General features: G+C 37.9%; 1 protein-coding gene across 1 annotated transcript in view; it reads right to left on the bottom strand.

Moving 5' to 3' along the window:
* Positions 1-1791: 1791 nt before the first annotated feature.
* The window catches only part of MXRA7 (matrix remodeling associated 7), a 35167-nt gene continuing 15203 nt past the window's right edge, over positions 1792-21755 (bottom strand). Inside the window, 4 exon segments of the mRNA XM_027850154.1 lie at positions 1792-3464; positions 16394-16490; positions 19866-19924; positions 20516-20528. Coding sequence (XP_027705955.1) covers positions 3350-3464; positions 16394-16490; positions 19866-19924; positions 20516-20528 — 284 coding nt within the window. The 3' untranslated portion in view covers positions 1792-3349.

The raw sequence follows: 21755 nt of genomic DNA, 5'->3' as shown, positions 1-21755 counted from the left end.
TGAAGTCTGCCTGCTAATCATTTCTTATAGCACAATAGCATTGTTGATGGAGCTGTAAGTACAACTATTATGGAAAATATTTTGTAATTATGTGAATAAAGTGGCTAAAATGACCATACCCTTTGACCCAGAGATTCCACTGCTGGGCACATACCTCAAGGTGATAACTGACAAGAAAAACTCCACTTTTGTACCTGCACTTTTGTGGTACCAAAGACTTTGGGGCGGAGAGGGGAGGGAGAAGTTGATGACCATTAACTAGGATAAACAAACTGGACTACATGAATGTAATGGAATATTATTATAAGAAATGACTACTATAATGAATACAGAGAATCATGGAAATGCTTAGATGAACTGATGCAAAATGAAGTAAACAGAGCCAGAAAAAAACAACATATACTAACTACAACAATACAAATGGAAAGAACAGCTGCCACAAATATAAACGTGAAATTATGAAAAACAAGATTGTTCCCAAAGAAGTGATATAAAATGACATTTCTCTCCCACTCTTTTATGGAGGTGGGTAGTCCATGAGTGTGGAATACTACATATAATGTCAGATTTTTTCAATGCACTGATTATTTTGTTGAATTTTTTTTCATCTTCCTGTTTTTAAAAAAAATTCTTTGTTAAATGGTAGGGGCTGGCAAACCATGGCCCATACACTAAATCTGTCCCACCGCCTGTTTATTGTAATTTTAAAATGTAAAAACCATTCTAAGCTTATAGGCTATACAAAAACAAAAACAAAAAACAAAAAACAAAATAAAAAGGCCAGACAGTATATAGTTTGCCTAGCCTTAGAGGGTGGCTCTTTGGAAGGGGGAAGGGGATGATACAAGGGGGATTGATCTTGCTTCATCTTGGAGTGAGATAAGATCTTAGCTCAGACCAGGAAGGGGAAAACAGACCTATTTATGGGAGTATGTTCCCGATAGTCTTCAGAGATACAAACCCTGGAAGCTAAGGAATCTAAGGAATATAAAAGGCCCAGATCCCATACACACCCACAGCTCCTAGGGCTTCAGTGCATCATTTGTAAGTATTTCTCTCTTGATTCCTCTCTGGAGCTCCTCTCTCTACTTTTTACCCCAACCAACTGAAATAAGTCGTTCATGCAAGTATGCAACATCAGCATCAAACTTCACATTCTTTTAAGCCAATTACGGGTCTCATTTCCCTTCTGCATTTACAGCCCACTGCACAGGGATATTTTTCTGTGTAGATGTCAAAGGAGCTGTTATACATGTTTGTTATGATTTTTAAAAATTGGTGGAGTAGTATAAGAGGAAGAAGGGGAATAGTGATGATAGGGATGCCAAAAAAAAAATGACAAAGAAAAGAAAGAAAAATGAGCCTTTGAAACATATTTTTTTAAATAAAAAAAGGAAACATAAACTAGAAAGCTTTGAAAGTAACACATGGGATTTATGATACAATTTTTAAGACAATGTATATAAAGGAGACAAGGTGTTTCAATGCAATCCTCTTTTTGTTTTAGAAGTTTTTTGTATTCAGAAATGTTCCTATTTGTTAACATATACTAAATTAAAAATAACCTAAAAAATTTAAATAAATATTCACACTCCATTTACTGTTTTCATACATTCCATTATCTGTTTTGTTGACATTTAATTAAGCAAAACTTTCCTTTTTACAAATTTTTATTTATCTTTTTTTTTTACATCACCAGAATTTCTCCCAGCATTCATCTACTTCCCTGTCTTCCTCCCAGAGAGTCATCCTATATGACAAATAATAGTTTTTAAAGAAAAAAAATCAACATGAGACATGCCACATACTTTATTTAAAACCATACACCGGTTTGAGAGTTAGTTCTGAGAGGGCTGTTTTGGCCACAAATGGGCCTGCTTTTTCCATCAGTGAGGCAAAAGAAAATTGATCTATTATCAGAAAAATGAACTCAAAGTCATTTATTAGTTTAGGGCATGAGACTCATAATTAACTAAACAGTAGCTTCATGTTGTGGATGAGGTGACTTGGAAAAGCTGCACGTGAAGTAGGCAAACAAAAATGTAATAAAACATGCTGGAGCATGAGTACAAACATGATGGAGCCACTGGTTGCTGGGAAATGATTGCAGCAACTTGACTGACAGAGTTTAGCAATCAGACCTGAGGGATCCCATTCTGAATAAAGGCATCTTTCAGCTTCTGCGCCAGAATTGTAAATGGCAGTCGCTGCGACTAAGTAGAAAATTGGATGCACTCACACTTCAACGATTTTATGATTTCAACAACATGGATACTCCTGTCAAAATGTAAAGTGCTTTGCAAACCTTAAGGTACTACAAAAATGCTAGCTATTATTACACCTTGGCAGATAGTCTTTAAGAGTTGCTATGGCTAATGATTCATTAATCTGCAGCCATGCTAGTGATGAATCCCTCCAAACAAAGCTGGACTGGTGCCCAGATCATAAACATGAGTTCCTCCTCCAGCTCGCACTTGAAGAACCTTCAAGAACTAAGGGTCACTTCCACACCACAGTAAGCCATCAGAGGAGTTCCTGTATAGATGTCAGTTAAATATTTTGTTATCTCTATTGTTTTATGTTGGGGTTATTTCTTTCCCTAGAAATTGGCAGTTTCTCCAAGTCAAATGCCACATCTTTTGCTTCTTTTGCACATCCTGCAGTACCTAGCACTCTTCATACACTTGAATTGAACAAGGACTAGAAATAACACAGAACAGACTCTTATAACATCATTTCTAGTACCTTTATTTTGATCCACGAAGGAAGATGAGTCTTTGAAATAGACTTTTAGACTATCTATGAAGAAATGGACTTCAGACCCTCAAAAAAATTCTTAAACCCTAACTCTTTAAAAGCCTTATAAGGATACTAATAGTAAAGATACTATAACTTTTAGCACCCCTGAATCCTCCCAAACAGCTTACTACTGTGTCATGAGTTAGGACTGAGTCAGCCCTGACTCAGCATCATCGAGTCTGGTCCCGTACTATTGTCTATCTTGGAACTAACATGAGGAATTTCTTAGCTCGAGTCAGAAGATAAGGTATTAATTATGTCACATAGTCTGAACCTCAACAACAAACAATAAGCAGGGAAACTCAGCTAACAGGGTCTGCCCACCCCTCTTCCTCTATGGGGAGTATTATTGATCCCTATGAGAGGAAATATAAATAGAATATGCAAAAAGATATATATATATACATATATATGCATATGTATGTATTTAAACCTACAAAAAATCTGAAAACAAGAGTTTCTAATCTAATAACAGTCACAGTACAATTGTCTTCAAAGTCTTGTTGCAGAGTAAGGCAGCAGCTGTCGGAGAGCTCTGTTGTTTTTGAGCCTACATATCATAAAGCTTGAGCTGTTCCTGCATATCTCCATCGGACATCTCCCCAAAAGTCTCCGTGTTGTCCTTCATGAGTTTGAAGATGGCAGCTAGCTGTTCTTTTTTAACCCTGTCAAGAAGAAAAAAATTTCTGATTAGGATGATTGAGTGAAGAGTCACAGAAGGGCCTAATTTACACACAAGTATCCCAGCAAAGACCTAACAACTGCATCAGACCAATAATGACCAAGAAATTAAAAGAGAAACTAGATTAAGTGCCTTCACCTACTCCAGGATTACACAAAAAGACAGTCAGAAACCTATGAAAAATAGGAAAGGAATTTGGTCAGAAAAACTAGTGTGAGTACATGCAAAACAAGGCAGTTTGTACCCTGCCAGTGTGAACCAGTCAGGCAGAGGATACCTAAAGCTTTGAACTTTGAACTCTTCTCCTTAAGAAGCTGCAGTGGCTCCCTCTTGCCTAAAGGATATGTCATCTTCCTTTGTTTTGTGTTTAAAGCCTTTCAAAACCTCTTTCTAGTCTCCCTTCCTAGGCTTATTGCACCTTATTCTCTTTCATGAACTTGACATTCCAGCCCAAATTGGCCCTACCTGCTCTTTCCTGTAAAAGACATTCCATGTCCCACTTGTCTACCTTTGCTGAAGCTGTCTCCTCTCTCCTCCTCTTCTCTCCTCCCCTCCCCACCCCTCTGCCAGCATACCTTCCCCCACCCTCTGTAGTGAAATGAATGTACACGCCTGGAACATATTCCATCAAGCTCTTGCTCTTTCCAAATTTTTTCCTCATTTTTATTTGTTCCATTTTTTTATCTGTGATTCTACCCAAGTGCCACCTAATCTGAGTCTCCTTTTGCCTTCTCCCCTGGATATTACTTTGCATATACTTTGTATTTATTTTTCTTTGTGTATATAAGTTCCTTGAGGGTAAAGGATTGTTTTGGGTTTTTTCTTTGTATTTCTAGTTTCTATGTAATGCCTGGCACTTAACAGGCTCATAATAAATTCTTGTTGAATGAATGAAATGTAGATCTCACTTTCAAGAAATCTGGTGATGAGTAAGGTGATAATGTCCACTACATGTCTTGACACCCATGGAAGAAAAATATAGGGCAAACAAGGAAGCAACTATTTTAAGAGACACAGATTTAAAAAATGGAACAAATAAATGAGAAAAAAAATTTGGAAAAACTTAGAGTAAGCAAGAAAGCATTTATTTTAAGAGGCACAGGTGAAAAAATGTGACAAATATGATAAATGAAAAAATGTTGGATATTTCTATACTATAAAATAGAGCAAGACACAAATGTTTATGCAATGAAGGATGTTTTCCATCAACCCACTCATACCAGGTAATGGTTTTATATATATATATATATATACACACACACACACACACACACACACACACACACACACATACACATATACATACATACACATACATATACATACATACATACATACATATATTTCAATATTTGATACTCATGTTTTTATGTACAGGTTTTGCAGTTGGAGATAGGATACTGAACCACAGCATTATCATCTATGTCTGATTTAGGTGTCAAAAATTTATGCTGCTTGGAAAAGCGCAGCGTGCTAGAGCAGGGTGACACCTTACAACTAAAATTCACACTCAGTAACCTGTCAGCTCCCATGGGTTTAATTATCATCTCTATGCTGACGATTCTCAAATCTACCTATCCTGCCCCAAACTCTCTGCTGAGCTCCAATCTCACATTTCCAATAGCCTTTCAGACATCTCAAACTGGATGTTTGGTAGACATCTTAAACTCAACATGTCCAAAAATTGAATTCATTATCTTCCTCCCCCAACCTCTTTACCTCCCCTTACCCCCAATCCCCCACTGCAACAGACACCTTCCCTATTACCAGAGAAGACAACCTCATCCTCCCAGGCCCTAAGGATCAAAACCTAGGAGTCATCCTGGACTCCGCACTATCTCTCATCTCTCATATCTAATTTGTTTCCAATGACTGTGGATTTCACCTTTGCAACATTTCTTGAGTATGCTCCCTTTTCTCCTCTGACATTGCCACCATTCTAGTGGAGGCCCTCATCACCTCACACCTAGACTATTACAATAGCCTGCTGGTGGGTCTGCCTGCCTCAAGTCTCTCCCTACTCCAATCCATTCTCTATTCAGCCACCAACGCGATTTTCCTAAACCACAGGTCTGATAATTTCACTTTCATAACCTAGTACCCTCCTCCCTGTCCAGTCTTCTTATACCTCACTCCCCAGCATGCACTCTTCAGATCAGTGACTCTTCCAGAAACAAGACAATCCATCTCTCCACTTGGGGCATTCTTTCCGGGGAGTCACCTATGCCTGAAATGTTCTCCCTCCTCAACTCCACCTACTGACTTCTCTAGCTTCCTTGACCCATCTTTTACTGGAAGCCTTTCCCAACCCCTAATTAAATTTAATTAATGCATTCATTCCCTCTGTTAATTATTTCCTATCTCTCCTGTATATAGCTTATTTTGTATATATTTGTTTGCATGTTGTCTCCCCCATTAAACTATAAGCTCCTTGAAAGCAGAGGCTATCTTTTGCCTCTTTTTGTATCCCCAGTACAGTGCTTGGTACATAGTAAGTGTTTAAGCAATGTTGATTGATTGTTTGATTTTTACATAGTGTTTTAAAGGTTTACAAAATGTCTTCCTCAGAGCAATACAATGAGGAAGTGATATTATTATTTCCATTAACCAGATAAGGAAATTAAAGTTCAGAGAACAGCTTGACACAGGCACTAGCAAGTTTGCTCAATAGTTAACTACCTTTCTGCAGTATTTTATTAATTATTCTTATTGATGTTCTGGCTGAGACAAGTACAAAGTTAAGTGATTGCCATAAAGACTCCGTAGTTAACTATCTTCCTGCAGTATTTTCTACTACTGGCCTAGCCTTTTCCCCCATGTCCACATACACCCACTGCTTAAGGCAACAGGCTATTTATATATGATATATACTGTACTATACTTGCTGGACATCTAAGTTAACTTCTTACAATACATATCTATCTTTCCGTAATCCTTAAGGTCTATATCTTCTATCCAAAATAATTTGTTTTGTAATCAGAGCAGAATGTAGGAATGAGGGAATCCAAATACCAATACCAAAGCTGTCATGCTCACTTGGAAAAATTAAAGGCATAAATAATTAGTCTAATCTGGGAAACAGGGAGATGATGGAAGACTCAGCATCTATATCCTCACAGGCAAATGATGAAAAATAAATAAAAGGACTGTGTAAAGTGCTTTGAGTTACTTGGAATGGAAGGTCCTACACAACTACATTGATCTAGATTTCTAGGACCTCATGTAAATAGGTATTATTTCAAGATTTTGAGGATGGAAGTGGCAATTACATCTTTAGGGTTGACAGAATGTCCTATACTACCATGAAAGGGTAACTAAAACATTAAGAGGAAGAAGGTGTCCAAATTTTAGTTGATTCAAAAGAAAGAAGTCAATGAAAAAACAAACCTGGAGGGAAAAACACCTAGCAATCCAGATTAGCTACTCACAGATTAATTGGACTGAATGAAGGTTAAAGACACAGACTGAAGCCACTAAGAAATAGTTTGATGTGTAAACAAGAAAATTAATTATAAAAACAGACAAACCTAGAAAACTATGTAAAGAAGGAATTATCCACTTTGTGTAACAAGCAAGATTTAGACCCTCCCAAAGACACAACACTTAGCCACATATATGGTCAAGTACATACTTCTCATAATCATCATTTGGTTGTGTATGAGGTGATTTTTTTCATGGTTGGCATTCTTTAGGACGGTTTTCTAGAGAGAGGTTATGGCAACAGTTAGGGTCATGTCTTCTATGTGGTGAAAACCTAGTCAGTCCCTGCTGCTTTTTAGGTAAAGGCAAAACCAAGAGGCCAACTTTAAAATAATATTCTAATTACTACTACTACAAAATTACCAACAGGAATTCATCTGAGCTGGTATGAATTCCCACAAAGAGACTTCCTGTTAATCAATAGGGCTATTTTTCAAAATGTCCTCAAAATTTTTAAGTACTTATCTTAGGTATGGACAAGAATACAAAATCAATAAATGATAACTATGCTTTGCTTCTTGGTAGTCGATGAAACAGGACTCAAAGCAAGAGATGAGAAGACCCTTTTCTTGGAGGTAGGAGGTCCATAGATGGTACATGTTTTCAGACTTTTTCAATGTACTGATTAGTTGTGCTGACTTTTTTTCCTCTCTAAAAAAGTACTATTTGTCATATGGGATAGCTCTCTGGGAGGGGAAATGGGAGGAATACTTGGGATAATTATGAGGATATAAGAAACAGAAAATGTCAACAAAAACTTTTAAAAACCACTGCTATGTATCTAAAAAGGAGGAGATGATAACCATCTAGGTTTAGGGGTGTTACAATATCTATGAGGCATCTAGGGAGCTGTACCTCCCCTTGAGCAGCTCTGAGATCACAGGCCTCTGTGCAATGCCCAGAAAGATGGCAAAGATCCAAATGGAGACACAGACCTAAGCAACCACAGAACCCCCATTTTCAACTCTCCTGAGACTTCTGATTATAAAAAAAATTCAATAAACCTAATTAGGATATATAGAAAATTAAAAATTAAAAAAGGATGACCATATTTGAAAGCAATAGGAAAAAAGAGATCTTTGATTAAGCTACTTAGGCTATTGATGCTCTATTTAGACACAATTTACTTCAGTACTAAAAACATTCTGTGCCAGGGAACAATATAAACACAGAAGGTTTCCATTTAGTTCCCATCTCTTGCACTCCAAACTCCTATGATGCAGATGTAAACATGGGACCACTGTGAACATACCCCACAGAAAAAGCTGAAGATCTGAGACAGAGAAGACATTAGGACTGAGAAAAATAATAGTGTGAATGAGGGACAGGGTAAATAGGATGAGAAAGATAGTGAGGAAAAACAGGAAGGAGGAAAATATACAAGTAATTATAACTTAGAATGTAAATGGGATGAATTTACCCATAAAACGAAAATGGATAGCAGATTAAAAAATTTGAATTTGACAATTTGTTGCTTTCAGGAAATACAATAAAATGAGATAAAATAAAGAGTTTGAGGAGAATTTATTATGTAAAAATAGCAGGGGTAGTAATCATGATCTCAGATAAGGTTAAAGCTAAAATAGATTTAATCAGAGGAGAAAAACAGCGAAACTATATTATGTGCCACCAATATTATTCAATATTGTTTTAGACCATTTAAAATAACCAGACAGTATAAAACACCTGAGAGTATACCTGCCAAAACAGACACAGGAACTACATGAACATAAATATAAAACACTTTTTATACAAATAAAGTCAGATTTAAATAATTGAAGTAATATTTATTGTTCATGGGTTAGTAAAACCAATATAATAAAAAATGACAATTTTACCTAACTAGTCTATTTATTCAATGCCATCTCAATTAAATTACTAAAAATCATCTTACTGAGTTAGGAAAAATAATAACAAAGACATTTGGAAGAACATAAGGTCAGAAATTTTAAAGAAACCAGAGGAAAAAGATGTAAAGGAAGGAGATTCAGCAGTATTAGATTTTAAATTATAAGACAAAAGCATTGTTGAAGTATAAAATGGATAGTTTCAATTATTTTAAATTTAAATTTTCTTGTATGAACAAAACCAATGTAGCCAAGAATAGAAGGTTGCAGAAAATTGGGAAAAAAGTTTCACAGACAATCTCTCATATAGGATGTAATTGTGTTGGAATACTGCTATGGTATAGGAAATGATGAGCTGGTTGATTTAGAAAAACATGGGAAAACCTGGATCTATGAGGGAAGTTGCTATCCACCTCCAGAAAAAGAGACAAGTGGAAATATGCGTAGTATGATCTTACATATATGTATGAGTGAATATGTGAGTGTTTATAAATATCTACGTGTGTATGTGTGTGTGTGTGTGTGTGTCTGTGTCTGTGTCTATGTGTGTGTGTGTCTGTGTGTTTAACTGTAGCCTTATTTAGGACAGTGAGGGGGAGGAAGGGAAAAAAATAAAGCAAAAAGTGCATAACATAGAACAAAAGAAAACCAAGAAGGAAGCAAAGAAAAACTGGATAGCTTTGAAAACAATGTATATATTTAGTATATAGGTTTTCTTGAAATGGAAATTTATCATTTTATACTGAATCCTCTCCTATGTTCTGCTATGTACATGGAAATTTTTTTTTATTTTGTATTTAAGTTTAAAATGAATAAAAAATTTACCAAAAAAAAGAAAAAGAATGAACTAGTGATAAGAGAAGTTGTCATAAAGTAAAGCAGCAACCACTAAGCACCATTCAATCTTCCTTACAAAGCATCTATAGAATGAAAAATGTAAATTCTTCAATCTCCTCAAGTCCAACACATTTCAAAGTTATATGGTAGAGAGATTCTCCTTTCAGTGTCTTTGGTAGAAGAGATATGATGTTTTATGGATCTTTAGTTAGGATATACCCACTAAAACATATGAAAGAAGTAATTTGGAGTCTCTACCCTAAAAGAATTATGAACTGAGATTTCTGGGGATGATAGAAAGTGGGTTATACCACTAAGTATCACTGAAGTTCCTATAAAGCTTGAAATATATGGCATCAGAGATATCCATTTATCTGTCTGAAACCATGGGAGCTGTCATAGAGGAAAGCAGTTGAGATGAGTAAGGCAAAGAACTTAAACAACTGATAAGTAGGGACATCAAGGACAGACTGAACAGTGGACACAAATCCATTTCACTGAACAGCAGTTTTAATGAGGTTGGCAGAAATATACATAAATTTATATATCTATTATGTTGGGTCAAGTTTAGGACTTCTCCTAGGGTCTAGAAACTAGTATCTCTAGGGATTTCACCATTACTCACAAAAATTTCACTTCTCTAATGAAAAATTATGACATTCCTCTATCAGACCATAACTTCCTATCTCTTCCTATTCTACATCCATCCTCATTTAGACTTCTAATCCTTCCACTGCTCGGTACTTTCTCAGGCTATTATCCCTACTCTCACTTCGCTTGTCTCCCTCTCCAAACTTGATCCTATAATCAGCTAATTCAACTCTACACTTTCTTTTCTTTCATTAAAGAATTTTTTATTGTTATTTTGTTGCTTACATTGTAATTATCCCACGTATCCCTTCTTCTCTCCCTCCCAGATAGCAATCCCATATAACAAACAATATTTTTAGAGGGGAAAAAGTCAACATAACTTATCAATGCATTGAAAAAGTCTGAAAACATTTGCAATGTGTAATACCTGTGTACTTTACACCTCCATGAAAGGATAGGTTGGAGGTGTCCTCTCATATCTCTTCAATTGTCAAAGCTATATTTTTCCCTCTACTCTCAAATCCTGTGCTTTCTTGCCCTATCATCATTCATCCTTTGTCACCTCAACCCCACATTATGTTCATTATCTGCTTCATTTCTACTCAAGTGCTGTTGTATAGAGCTGGAGAGGTCATAGAACTGTGCTAATTGGCTATATTATAAATCCACATTATGCAACTTCACCTGGGCCTTCACTGAAGCAAGGTTATTCTTTTATTCTTCCTTAGTTGATTCTCTATCCCACTCACATGTGTGTTTGATCCTATCTCCTGTTTTCTCCAGCTGACTCCAACCTTAATCATTGCACTCCTCTCTTCTCTCCTCTTCCTGCCCCTTTTGAATTTCCAACCTCCATTTAGGTTTCTTCTCAACTGCCAAGGTTCTCTCCTAGGCCCACTACTCTTCTCTCTCTTGGTAACTTCATCAGTTCCTATGGGTTTGATTATCATTTCCATGCAGATGATTCACAGATCTATTATATGTAGCCCCAATCTCTGCCCTGAGCTTTGGTCCCATATCACCAATTACTCTGATAATTGGACATTCCAAACCAGACATCTTGGAGACATCTCAAATTCAACATGTCCACAAATGAACTTATCTTTTATCCCAAACCTTTCCTCCCCTCTTTCAAACTTCACTATTTATGTCCAAGGCACTTCCGTTTTCCAGTCTATTAAGTTCCTAACCTTGGCATTATCTTTAACTCCTCATTCTTCCTCATACCACTTATTAAATCAATAGTTAAATCTCGCTCTTTCTACCTTTACAATATCTCTTTCTAAGAACTTACATGTACAAAAATATTTATTGCAGCTCTTTTTGCGGTGGCAAAGAACTGAAAATTGAAGGATGCCAATCAATTGGGGAATGGCTGAACAAGTTGTGGTATATGATTATGAAGGATGATTAGGATGGTTTCAGAAACACCTGGGAAGACTTATATGAACTCATGCAAAGTGAAGTGAACAGAACCAAGAGAACACTGTACACAGCAATATTGTACAATGATCAACTGTGAATGATTTAGCTATTTTGATTAATACAGTGATCTAAGACAAAATGATGACCCATGATGAAAAATGTTATCTGCCTCCAGAGAGAGAACTGATGAAGTCTGAGTGCACACTGAAGCATTATTTTTTTTCAGTTTTTTAAATTTTTCTTGCTTTTTTTCCTGCAACATAGATAATGTGGAAATGTTTTACAGGTATAATTAATATCACATTTCCTGCCTTCTCAATAAGTGGGGGAGGCATGTCTGCTGTGGCTTCCAGCATGCCCAAGTGGATCATGTGCAACTTCATCTAAAATCTGGGCCCCACTTACATCAGCTCCACTGTATAATAATCTAGCTTCTGAGGGCAGCTGGGTGGTACAGTGGATAGAGCTCTGGCCTTATAGTCAGGAGGGCCTGAGTTCAAAACCGGCCTCAGACACTTGACACTTACTAGCTATGTGACCCTGGGCAAGTCACTTAACCCTGATTGCCTCGCCAAAAAGCAAAAAAAAAAAAAAAAAATCTAGCTTCTGGTATATGTGATGCCAAAAAAATGTCTGATTGGCAAAGGTGATGACATGGTTGCTTGTCATCCTTACATGGAAAGGGAATTGGAGAATATTTGAAATTTGCTGTTAGCTACTCAGGAAGAAAGACCATGGAGGATAAGGTAAGGCAGGGCCTCTGAGGCTGTGTCCAGGTCAGAGATATCATGCCGCAGCACTGCTACACAGAGTGTAATACGCACTGAGGCCAGGTGGCTCACAATAAGGCCAAGTGGTGTCGCTCATTCATCAGCTCTAGTGTTTGCAGACATAAACCAGAGTACCTGTTTTATGTTGTCACTGGCTCATTGACGGAATCATCAGGAAATAGCAGCTTCAGCTCAAAAGCAAACGTCTTGAACCGAGAGCTGGGGTCTTGAGGTACGGGGATCGTGATTCTAGGCTTTCCCATGTCTGTACAGAGGTACTCATCATCCTGGCACCCCTTCCAGGATCAAGGGCTCCCTGCAGAGCTCAGTAGGGATCAGTGGATTCTCATCAAGGGCTATCGTGGACTCTTGCCTTATCTCTTTCAAAAGATGCTGCTTTTGCTCCTGAACCTTGCAATGCAAGTACTTCTGGCACAGGCAGGCCTCAAGGCACAGAATGATTGCCATCAGCTGCTGCTCTCACTTCAGCGATCCTCTCATTTCCTACAATAAGCTTTTCCTAATCTCCCAGCTGCTAGTACCTTCCCCTCCCCAAATCCCTTGATTTAACTACTTTGCATTTATTCTCCTTATATTTATGCTGTATCACTTATATACGGGAAGTTAGGTGGTACAGTGGGTAGAGTGCTGGTTCAAATCATCAGACGTTTACTAGCTGTGTAACACTGGGCAAGTCACTTAACCTTGTTTGCCTCAATCTCCTCATCTGTAAAATGAGCTGGAGGGTCACGAAGAGTCAGACTAGACTGAAAACAACAGAATAATTGCAATGTAAGCTCTCTGAGTATGGACTTTGACTTTTGGTACCTGCATTCCCAATGCCTAGCACAGTACCTGGTACATAGTAGAACCATAATAAAGGCTTACTAATTGACTAATAGCAGCAGTGATGTCTACACTCCCAACAAAACCATCATATTGTAGAAGATGGAAAGACAAAAGCCAAACTTATTAGTCTCTGTATCCCCAAGTTGTGAAGGAAAAGTGAGAGTAATGTGGAATCAAAGAAGCATCAGGAGTAAAGTCACCTTCATTACTCACACACAGGGAAGGAAGGGAAAAGGAAAAACATACATTATAGACAAAAAGACATAGACATGAGGTTCAGGGGCAGCTCAGTGGCACAGTGGATAGAGCTCCCACCAGGGAGTCAGGAGGACCTGAGTTCAAATCTGGCCTCAGACACTTGATACTCACTAGCTGTGTGACCATGGGCAAGTTACTTACCCCCGATTGCCTCACCAAAAAGCAAACAAAAAAAACATGAGGTTCATGCTGATCAGGATGGCAGTAATGGAAATGTGTTCGTGTGTGTGTGTGTGTGTGTGTGTGTGTATGTGTGTGTGTGTGTCCTCACTAGTTCATTTTAGACAATGATTGATGGACTTGATCTACTAATCACTTTCCTTATAATCATAGGAAGTGATGGTGTTGAGGGCAGACTGAAAATAGAGGAAAACTGTTCAACATACACAAGGGAGAACACGATGAGTAAGTACCCAAGTCTCCAATCCTGCCAAGGAGAGACTAGAATTATGGTAACAAGACTTTGAGTGACTGGAAGAAAAGAATCTTTGAAAGTGCAAATGATGTGATCTTTCTGAAAGCAACCAAGGTACTCTGCCCTCTTATATAAGCCCACAGTTTATCACTGGCCCAAAGACCAGGTTTCTACTAAAATCCTAATTCGGGTTTTCCTGTTACCTGGTCATCAGATTACTTTATTTTCCAAACCTCAATCTACAATAAATTGATTATAGTAGAAAAATCATTTAGAGCTCAGCCAGCCTCTTAGGCAATGTTGTTGTCATATAAAATGAGGGAATTGGACTAAATGATCTCTAAGGCTCCTCCTGATGCTAAATCATATGATCCTCTGATATCTTTAATCCAGCCACTCCTCTTTCTGATCTACAGGAAGAGAGGGACCAACTCTGCCTTATCTCCTACAGAAGAAATGAGAACTAAAATTTGCCTCTGTTGCAATGTACATTTTCTGCAGTACACTGTACTGGCAATGTTCTCCGTGGGTGCTTTTTAGTAAGATGCAGCTGTCATAGGGATTAAAGTAAAAAACTAACAATACAAAAGGACCATCTCCCTAGTGGGTGCAGGTGTGCACACACATGACAGGATTCACCAGCATGCGTGTACACCATGCAAGGTATACCTATAAAATACGGTGATGGTGAAATGATCCCATTTGCCTTTCAGATTCTTCTTGTTTTCTCTAGGAAACAACAGTCCCAGAACAGACTAGCTCCTCCATCCAGCTGTCCCATTAAGACTGAATAAACACCTGAGTCATCATGCAGCCCATGGACATTCACAGCTGTCAAGGGGATTATATATTCTGTTTTTGCTTATGACTCTTGAGGTTCATGAAGGATGAAATGAGGTTCAGATGGAAGATAGTTTGTTAATTAGTTATGAAGGAAGTGGGGGAAGACAGACCATGTCAGTTTTGTGTAACACATTCACAGACAATGAGTGAAGCACCACTAGTCTAAGAAGTCAGTATCCTTACCAAAAATACTTGGGAGAGTATTTGTGGTGCAGAACTAACGTACTTGCTACAGGCAAGTGAAGTCAGAGGTCAGCTCAATCCTGTAATATAAAGGGAGTAAACCTGATAAGACCAAAGAAGCAGCATGGTTAAGACCTGAGGGAAAGCAGAGGGTAGTTTTAACTAGCAAAGGTGGCCTAATGAGGGGACTGGGGTACTTGGGGTGCTGCTCTTCTGGATGTGTTTATTATTTTGTTCTACGGAGAAACATATACTGGTAGTAGTTTGAAAGAGCTGCTAAGGGGAATCTAGAGAGCTAAAGGCTACGGTAGACCCCTGATACTATGTTTATTATTGACAATATTTTCTGATACTTGAAAGGTTGGAGGGGTCAGTGGATAAGAAGAGCATCCTAACAAACAATAAAAACAGTTACCTAGTTTTGCATTATTGCAGCCACACAATCTTCCATCCCACTTGTGTTCATGGTAGGGAAGGAGTTAGTATCAAACACCTGTGGGATGCTAGCGACTCCAAGAATCTATGCAGCTACCATGCAGCTCCTGACTTTACCAAATGAACCAAGAGGACAGAAAGGGGCCACCAGTGTAGAATAACAGAATCTGTACACATGTTGAAAATTTGAAGAGTTTTTAAAACAGTCATTTCTCTGTCACTGTCCTCCCTGGTTTTTCTCATTGTTTCCCAAATCCTGTGAATATTCTCCACAGCTACCCTGGCAGGAGTAAATGAAATAACAAAATGATTCTAAGTACCCAGTGGGTCCTCAGCCAACGGGTGGGACAATAACTGGAATGGAAAACCGAGTAGCTGCAGCTGCCCTCTGAGTGCCCCAGTCCAGAACAAAAGATTACACTTCTAGCACTGGGCAAGGAGGGAGAGGGATTTGTGGAGTAAGGATAGGAAGGAAGGAGCACATTCTGATAATCTGATTTGAGCTAGAAGAATCCTGCACTGCACTGCACTGAAGTGATAAATTTGTTTTGTTATGAGCTCCCCATGTATGTGAGCTACTTGGATTTACCTATTCAGAAACGACAAGCTTTGGAAGTGGGAGAGGTAGGAATGGGCCCAGTTTTCTAATCTCCCCAGAAGCAGAGACACTCTCACCTATACCATGAGCTTGGCCCTGCCTCTCAGGTTGCCTCCTAGCACAATAAAGGAAGCTCTTTTTTGCAAAGATGCTCAGGGAATTCTCAGGGATAAATATTGTTAGAACTGAAAAGATTAGCTAATAGAAAAGAATCCCTGCAATATAAGAACAGGTAAGTAGGGGAAGGGAATCTTCCAGAGGATTCGCAGGTATGTGTCCCTCTTGGGTCCTGAGAGAATATGGCAGACACTTGAATATACTCAAAACTACATGAAGAGCTGAAAAGGGTCTTTAACACACAGGTTGAGAAGTACAACTTACCTTTGTTCTTCCTCCAACTCTTCTTTGGTCATCATCTTCTTATATTGGTTTCCTCGCATTTTTCCAGGGCTATATTTAAATGAAAATACCTCCTCTTCTGCAGAAAGGAAAAAGGTATATGAGTAGTGACACACATTTAAATTTTGAGTCCCTAAACACAAATTTCAGAAATTTCAGAAAGTTTTGTCAACTACAAAATAAGCAGATTTCTACCGAAGAAATACCACCTCCTCTTTTAACACATTCAGCCCCTTTCAATTCAAGGGTAGTTAATGTAGTATTCCTCCCTATGCATTGGAGACAATGCTGGTTTGGGGTAATATATGTTCTTCTCAATCCTACCATCTGAATGTAATCTGCCATCAGTTCTATACTCTTTCAAATAAAGTTCCAAGATTCCTCACTGCTAATTCTAAACACTTCTAGAGTGCCCTATGTTCTGTCCCCAGGTCCACACAAATTAGAGTTAAAGATCAATCCGCCTGGAGACAATCTAGCTATGATCACATGTGAATTCTGGTTCTCTTTTAAAGTTTCACTGCTGACACCAGAGAGCCAAAGGAACACTTGACAAGTTCCTCAAGTCTCCCTGGTGTTAAGGGAACATGTCCAACAGTCCATAGACCCTGAGACATTGTTTTGTCAGAGATTCCAAGACAAATATTTAAGGACAAAGCTTAAAAGGTATAGGTCAGAGGGGGGCGTCATTATCTCAACAAGAAAAACTTAACCATACCAAGACCACAGTCTGAGCATGGTACCCCCATATCCAGAGACCTTTATTAAAGTGTCATAAACCAACTTAAAATAAGGGAGCAAATACAACAACCACCTTAGCTTAGCATAGTACCTGGCACATGATAGACACTTAGTAAATGTTTACTGACTAATTAATTGATTAAAAACATGTAAAAAGAAAAATCAATGAAAACAGATGAGAAATAGACATGAAGAACATCAGAAAGAAAAATTATATGCAGTGAATGCATAGTAATGAACAGTATGACAAAGACCTGAAAGAACAGGAAAATGTGTATTGAAAGGTCAGAAATATAACTGAGAAGGACATATTTGGGATAGCAACCTTGAAGCTCAACAGTATACAGCCCGGGAATATGATAGGAAATGTCCTATCTCATCTGAGGGAGGGCCTCAGTAATTTTTTACTCTGAACTTACAAATAGTAACAAATATAAACATTTATATATACGAAGAACATTTTTTTAAAAAGATGATTGCATATGAGATCAAGAATCTCAACTACAAAGCTGTGTCTTCCTTTAAACTTCCTTCTGTTCCTTTCTGGGCATTCTTTTAAACACTTCATTGATGTTCTTTTCTTTCTTTTTCTTTGGTATCATTTTCACCAAACCCCCACCCCCAACACCAGAATTAGTGTGTCTTTCCTACAACTTTTCATTGTCACGTTTGACTATCTTGTGGGTATGAGGCAGAACTTCAGAGCTACTTTAATCTGCATTTTTCTTATTATTAGAGATTTGGAGCATTTTTATATGGTTGTGGACAAGCTTGCTTTTTTATTCTTATTTTTTCGAGAATTGCATGTTCATATCCTTTGATCACTGATTTACTGGGAATAGCCCCCCCCACTTTTTTAGTTTAAATCAGTCCATATATGTTTGAATCAGTTTGTTTCTAATTTCTATGAGTGTGTAAAATACACAGCTCCACTAATCATATTCCTTCCTAATTTTGCTCTTTTGAGGCTACTTCAGAAGTTAAATCTTTGTTCTGGAAACCAACTGTTCTGGAAATCTTCATCTCTCTGTAACTCCAATGTCAAGAATCCCAATCATATCTATACCCCATGCCCTAATAATAGAAAAAGTCAAGCCACATTTTTCTTCTCTGACTAGGACTTTTCAAATGTGGCATTTATAAGAAGAATGTGGCATTTATAAGAAGACAAAAAAATATAAAGGAAGAGAAATCTATAAAGTCCCCTGGAGTTTGGGTGGTAAAAGGAACCAATTCCAGAAATATATTTGAAGCATGTGGGTTTTTTTCTTACCCTCAACAATAAAACCTGAAGGAAGCTGACCTGCTGCCTCAAAAACAGTTTTTGCAGTTAGGAATTTTTCTGCATTATACTCTAGATTACTAGAATCTTTAAGTTGAGGAAAAAGTCTGTTATTTAGCATCATTTTGTACCATGAAGCAACATTTTTAAACCTATTTTCTCTTTTCACTATGACATCTCACCCTAGGACTGAGGGTTTGCTCTGCCTCTCCATAACTAACTCTGTTCTAGGCAGATGTTGAAAGAAAAAAAGAGGGAAAAAACAGACCTAAAAAAAAAAAAGACTTTTATTGATTCCTTTTGTTTTCTACATCCTAGTCATTTCTCAATACTGCACACGCACTCTGACTTGTAACAAAGAAAACTCTTTTGCAGCAAAGGAGAAAAACAGTCAAGCAAAACCACCAACGAAGTGACTGAATCTAATAGCATATGCAACATTTTGTATTAATAGTCACCCACTTCTCTATTCAGGATACTTTCATTCAAGAAATTCTGTAAATCGCAGAGTAGGGATTAGTTGAATTCCAGAAAATATATGGAATAATTTTAAATTCAGGATTGATAATCTATAAATATCAATCAATAAATATTAAGTGCCTACTATGTTCCAGGGGCACAATGCTAAGTGCTAGAGATACAAAAAGAGATAAAAAGGAGTCCCTACCCTCTAGGAGCTTACAATCTAATGGTAGAAACAGCATGTAAATGAATGTATATAAAGCAAGCTAAATACAGGATAAATAAGAAGGCATTAGAATTAAGAGGGGTTAGGAAAGACTTCTAGTAAAAGAGGGGATTTTAGTTGGGACTTAAAAGAAAGCCAAGAAGTCAATATTCAAAGTTGAGGTGGAGGGTCTTCCAGGCATGGAGGAAAGTAAAAAAAAAAAAAAAAAAAAAAAATTCCTGGAGCAGAGAGATGGAGATTGGTTTTTTTGTTGATTACCATCAAAGCCACAAAAAAACCTATAGAATCAAACCATATTAGGAACAGATTTTTTTTCCAACTCATCCAGCTGTATTTTCAAATAAGCTTAAGGAGTTCATAAAAATGAGAAGGAAACTAACGGACCTTATATTATGGGTGCAGTGTAGACCACCTGCTTAGGGTAGCAGTGAGTTACATTTCAGGTCCGTGTTGACTCATGGAATTATGAATCCACAGCTCAAGTGGCATTGAAATTCTTCTAGTCTGACCTTCTCATTTTACAAATGAGGAAACTGAGACTTCAGGAAGACCAATTATTTGCCTAAGATCATGCAACTAATAATGGCAGCCCTTAGATTCAAACCTAGTCCTCTGACTCCAAATCTTTCCAGTATGTACCATGCTGCCTCTAGCTCCCTAATTTTTGAGTCAGATATCACAAATCCTTGCAAAAGGCTTTAATTTAATCAAGCATAGTATAATAGGTGACACATACACATAACCAATCCTGCCAGATCATGTAGTTTCAATGGCAAGAGTTCCATCAAAGGAACTTTCTCTTCTAGCCTCCCCTGAAATCAGAGGAGATATTTGGGTAAGTCATGTCAGCGACACAAATCAATTACCTACCTCCATTAATCATATTCCCTCCTGATTTTGCTCTTTTGAAACTACTACAGAAGCTAAACCTTTGCTCTGGAAACCAACTGTTCTGGAAGTCTACATCTCTCTGTCACTCCAACATCAAGAATTCCAATTATGTCTATACCCCATGCCCTAATAATAGAAACAGTGAAGTCATGTTTTTTGTATTCACGTACTACCTGAATACAAAAGAGGAGCTGTGGGGCCCCACTGATAGTCTCTTCTGCCAGCTATAAGCATAAACTTCCCTTATATTCACTCTGCCATGTCAAACCTGGTAGAAGAAAGACTCATGAGACCAGAATATTTTGTTGGGACAGCTCAGATAAAAGCTCAGAAAACAAAGCAGCCATCAGGAGGTGTGTTTGAGGATAATCTGGGCTGTATGGTGTTGTGCTTATAAATATTCAACAACTAGCTCTCTAGAAAAAAAATTCTCACCACACATTTTTAAGTTTAATCTGCATCATTAACACATTGTTAAGTCTAGACAATTGACAAAACTAACCCTGATTTGTAGTCTATTGATTTCTGGAGTATAAATGGTCACAGTGAAAATTTAACAATTGACTCTAAAGAACCTGTTCCAACTATATACATCCCAACAAGTCAAGGGGGACTGATTAAGAATGACCTGCAGAGATTTTTTCCCCCATCATCTCTCTGGTGATCCCTATCAAATATTTGCTTTATTTCCTTTTCCAATCCCTCAAGGCACTGAACAGTATCCTGACATTTCCCTTCCAGCAGCCTTTGTTTATAGAGAAGTAACAAACTCCAGAGACCACAGACCTTGAATGTTCCCTTAGCTCACAGGCCCAGCAGGGAAAATGAACAACTCTGAAAGCAAGCATTCTCCACTGGGAGTGCCCAAGTACCTTCCTTACTTCCTCTTGTAACCACTCAACCTGCAAAACTCCTAGGCTTTCTTCAGTGGTTTATATTTATAGAAAGTAACAGCCTTGCCCTAGACCCCCGGGAAGGATTGTGTTATCCTAGCTCTGCACTGAACACAGATGCCTCAGTTATTGCATTCCTAAAGCCTTCTATTTCCATTGCTGCTGCCAGCTGAAAATTTAAAGTTACAGCAACATTATTTCTATGGCTTTGAATTAAGGAAAGAGGCTTGAATTCATAGCTCCTATCAACAACTCAGTGTAGCCAGATTGCCTTTCACTAATGTTAGGTCTGAGTTTTATGGTTTTTCTTTGCCTCTCCCTTGATTCTTCTCCTAAGAGTTAAGACCCACAGGCTAAAGAGAAGATTGAGAAACTACTCAGAAATGAGGAATTTCCTCCCTTGGGGTCTTAAGTTCTAAAACAACCATGAGGAGTAGTTTTAAAAAGATTATCCAAGAAACATTCATAGAGGGGAAATCTTAAATTCACAAAACAAAGGGAAATCAGTTAGCAGGCAAGCATTAAGCACCTGGTATGTGCCAGGCACAGTGCCTGGGAAATACAAATACAGAAGTGAAAGATCCTGTTTTGAAGGGACTACAATGGGGGAGAGGGATGGGGAGAGATACAAGATATACATACACAGGTATAAAGAAAATAAATATAAGATAATTTGGGGGTAAGGCACTGTGGTTTGTCCTTCAAGCTGGAAGGGGACCAATGACATCATGAGGGTGATGTCTTGGCTTGCATGTGAATTGGATTTAAGTGAGGTTCTATGATAGACCTGCACAACTGGGCAGTAGGTAGGGGCCAAAATTAAAATAGGCTAAACTTTGAGGGACAGAT

The sequence above is a fragment of the Vombatus ursinus genome, unplaced genomic scaffold (assembly GCF_900497805.2).
Source record: "Vombatus ursinus unplaced genomic scaffold, bare-nosed wombat genome assembly UNPS02008996.1, whole genome shotgun sequence".
In the NCBI taxonomy this organism is placed as follows: Eukaryota; Metazoa; Chordata; class Mammalia; order Diprotodontia; family Vombatidae; genus Vombatus; species Vombatus ursinus.
Note: the sequence above shows the minus strand (reverse complement) of the source record. Positions and strands in the feature narration are given on the sequence as shown.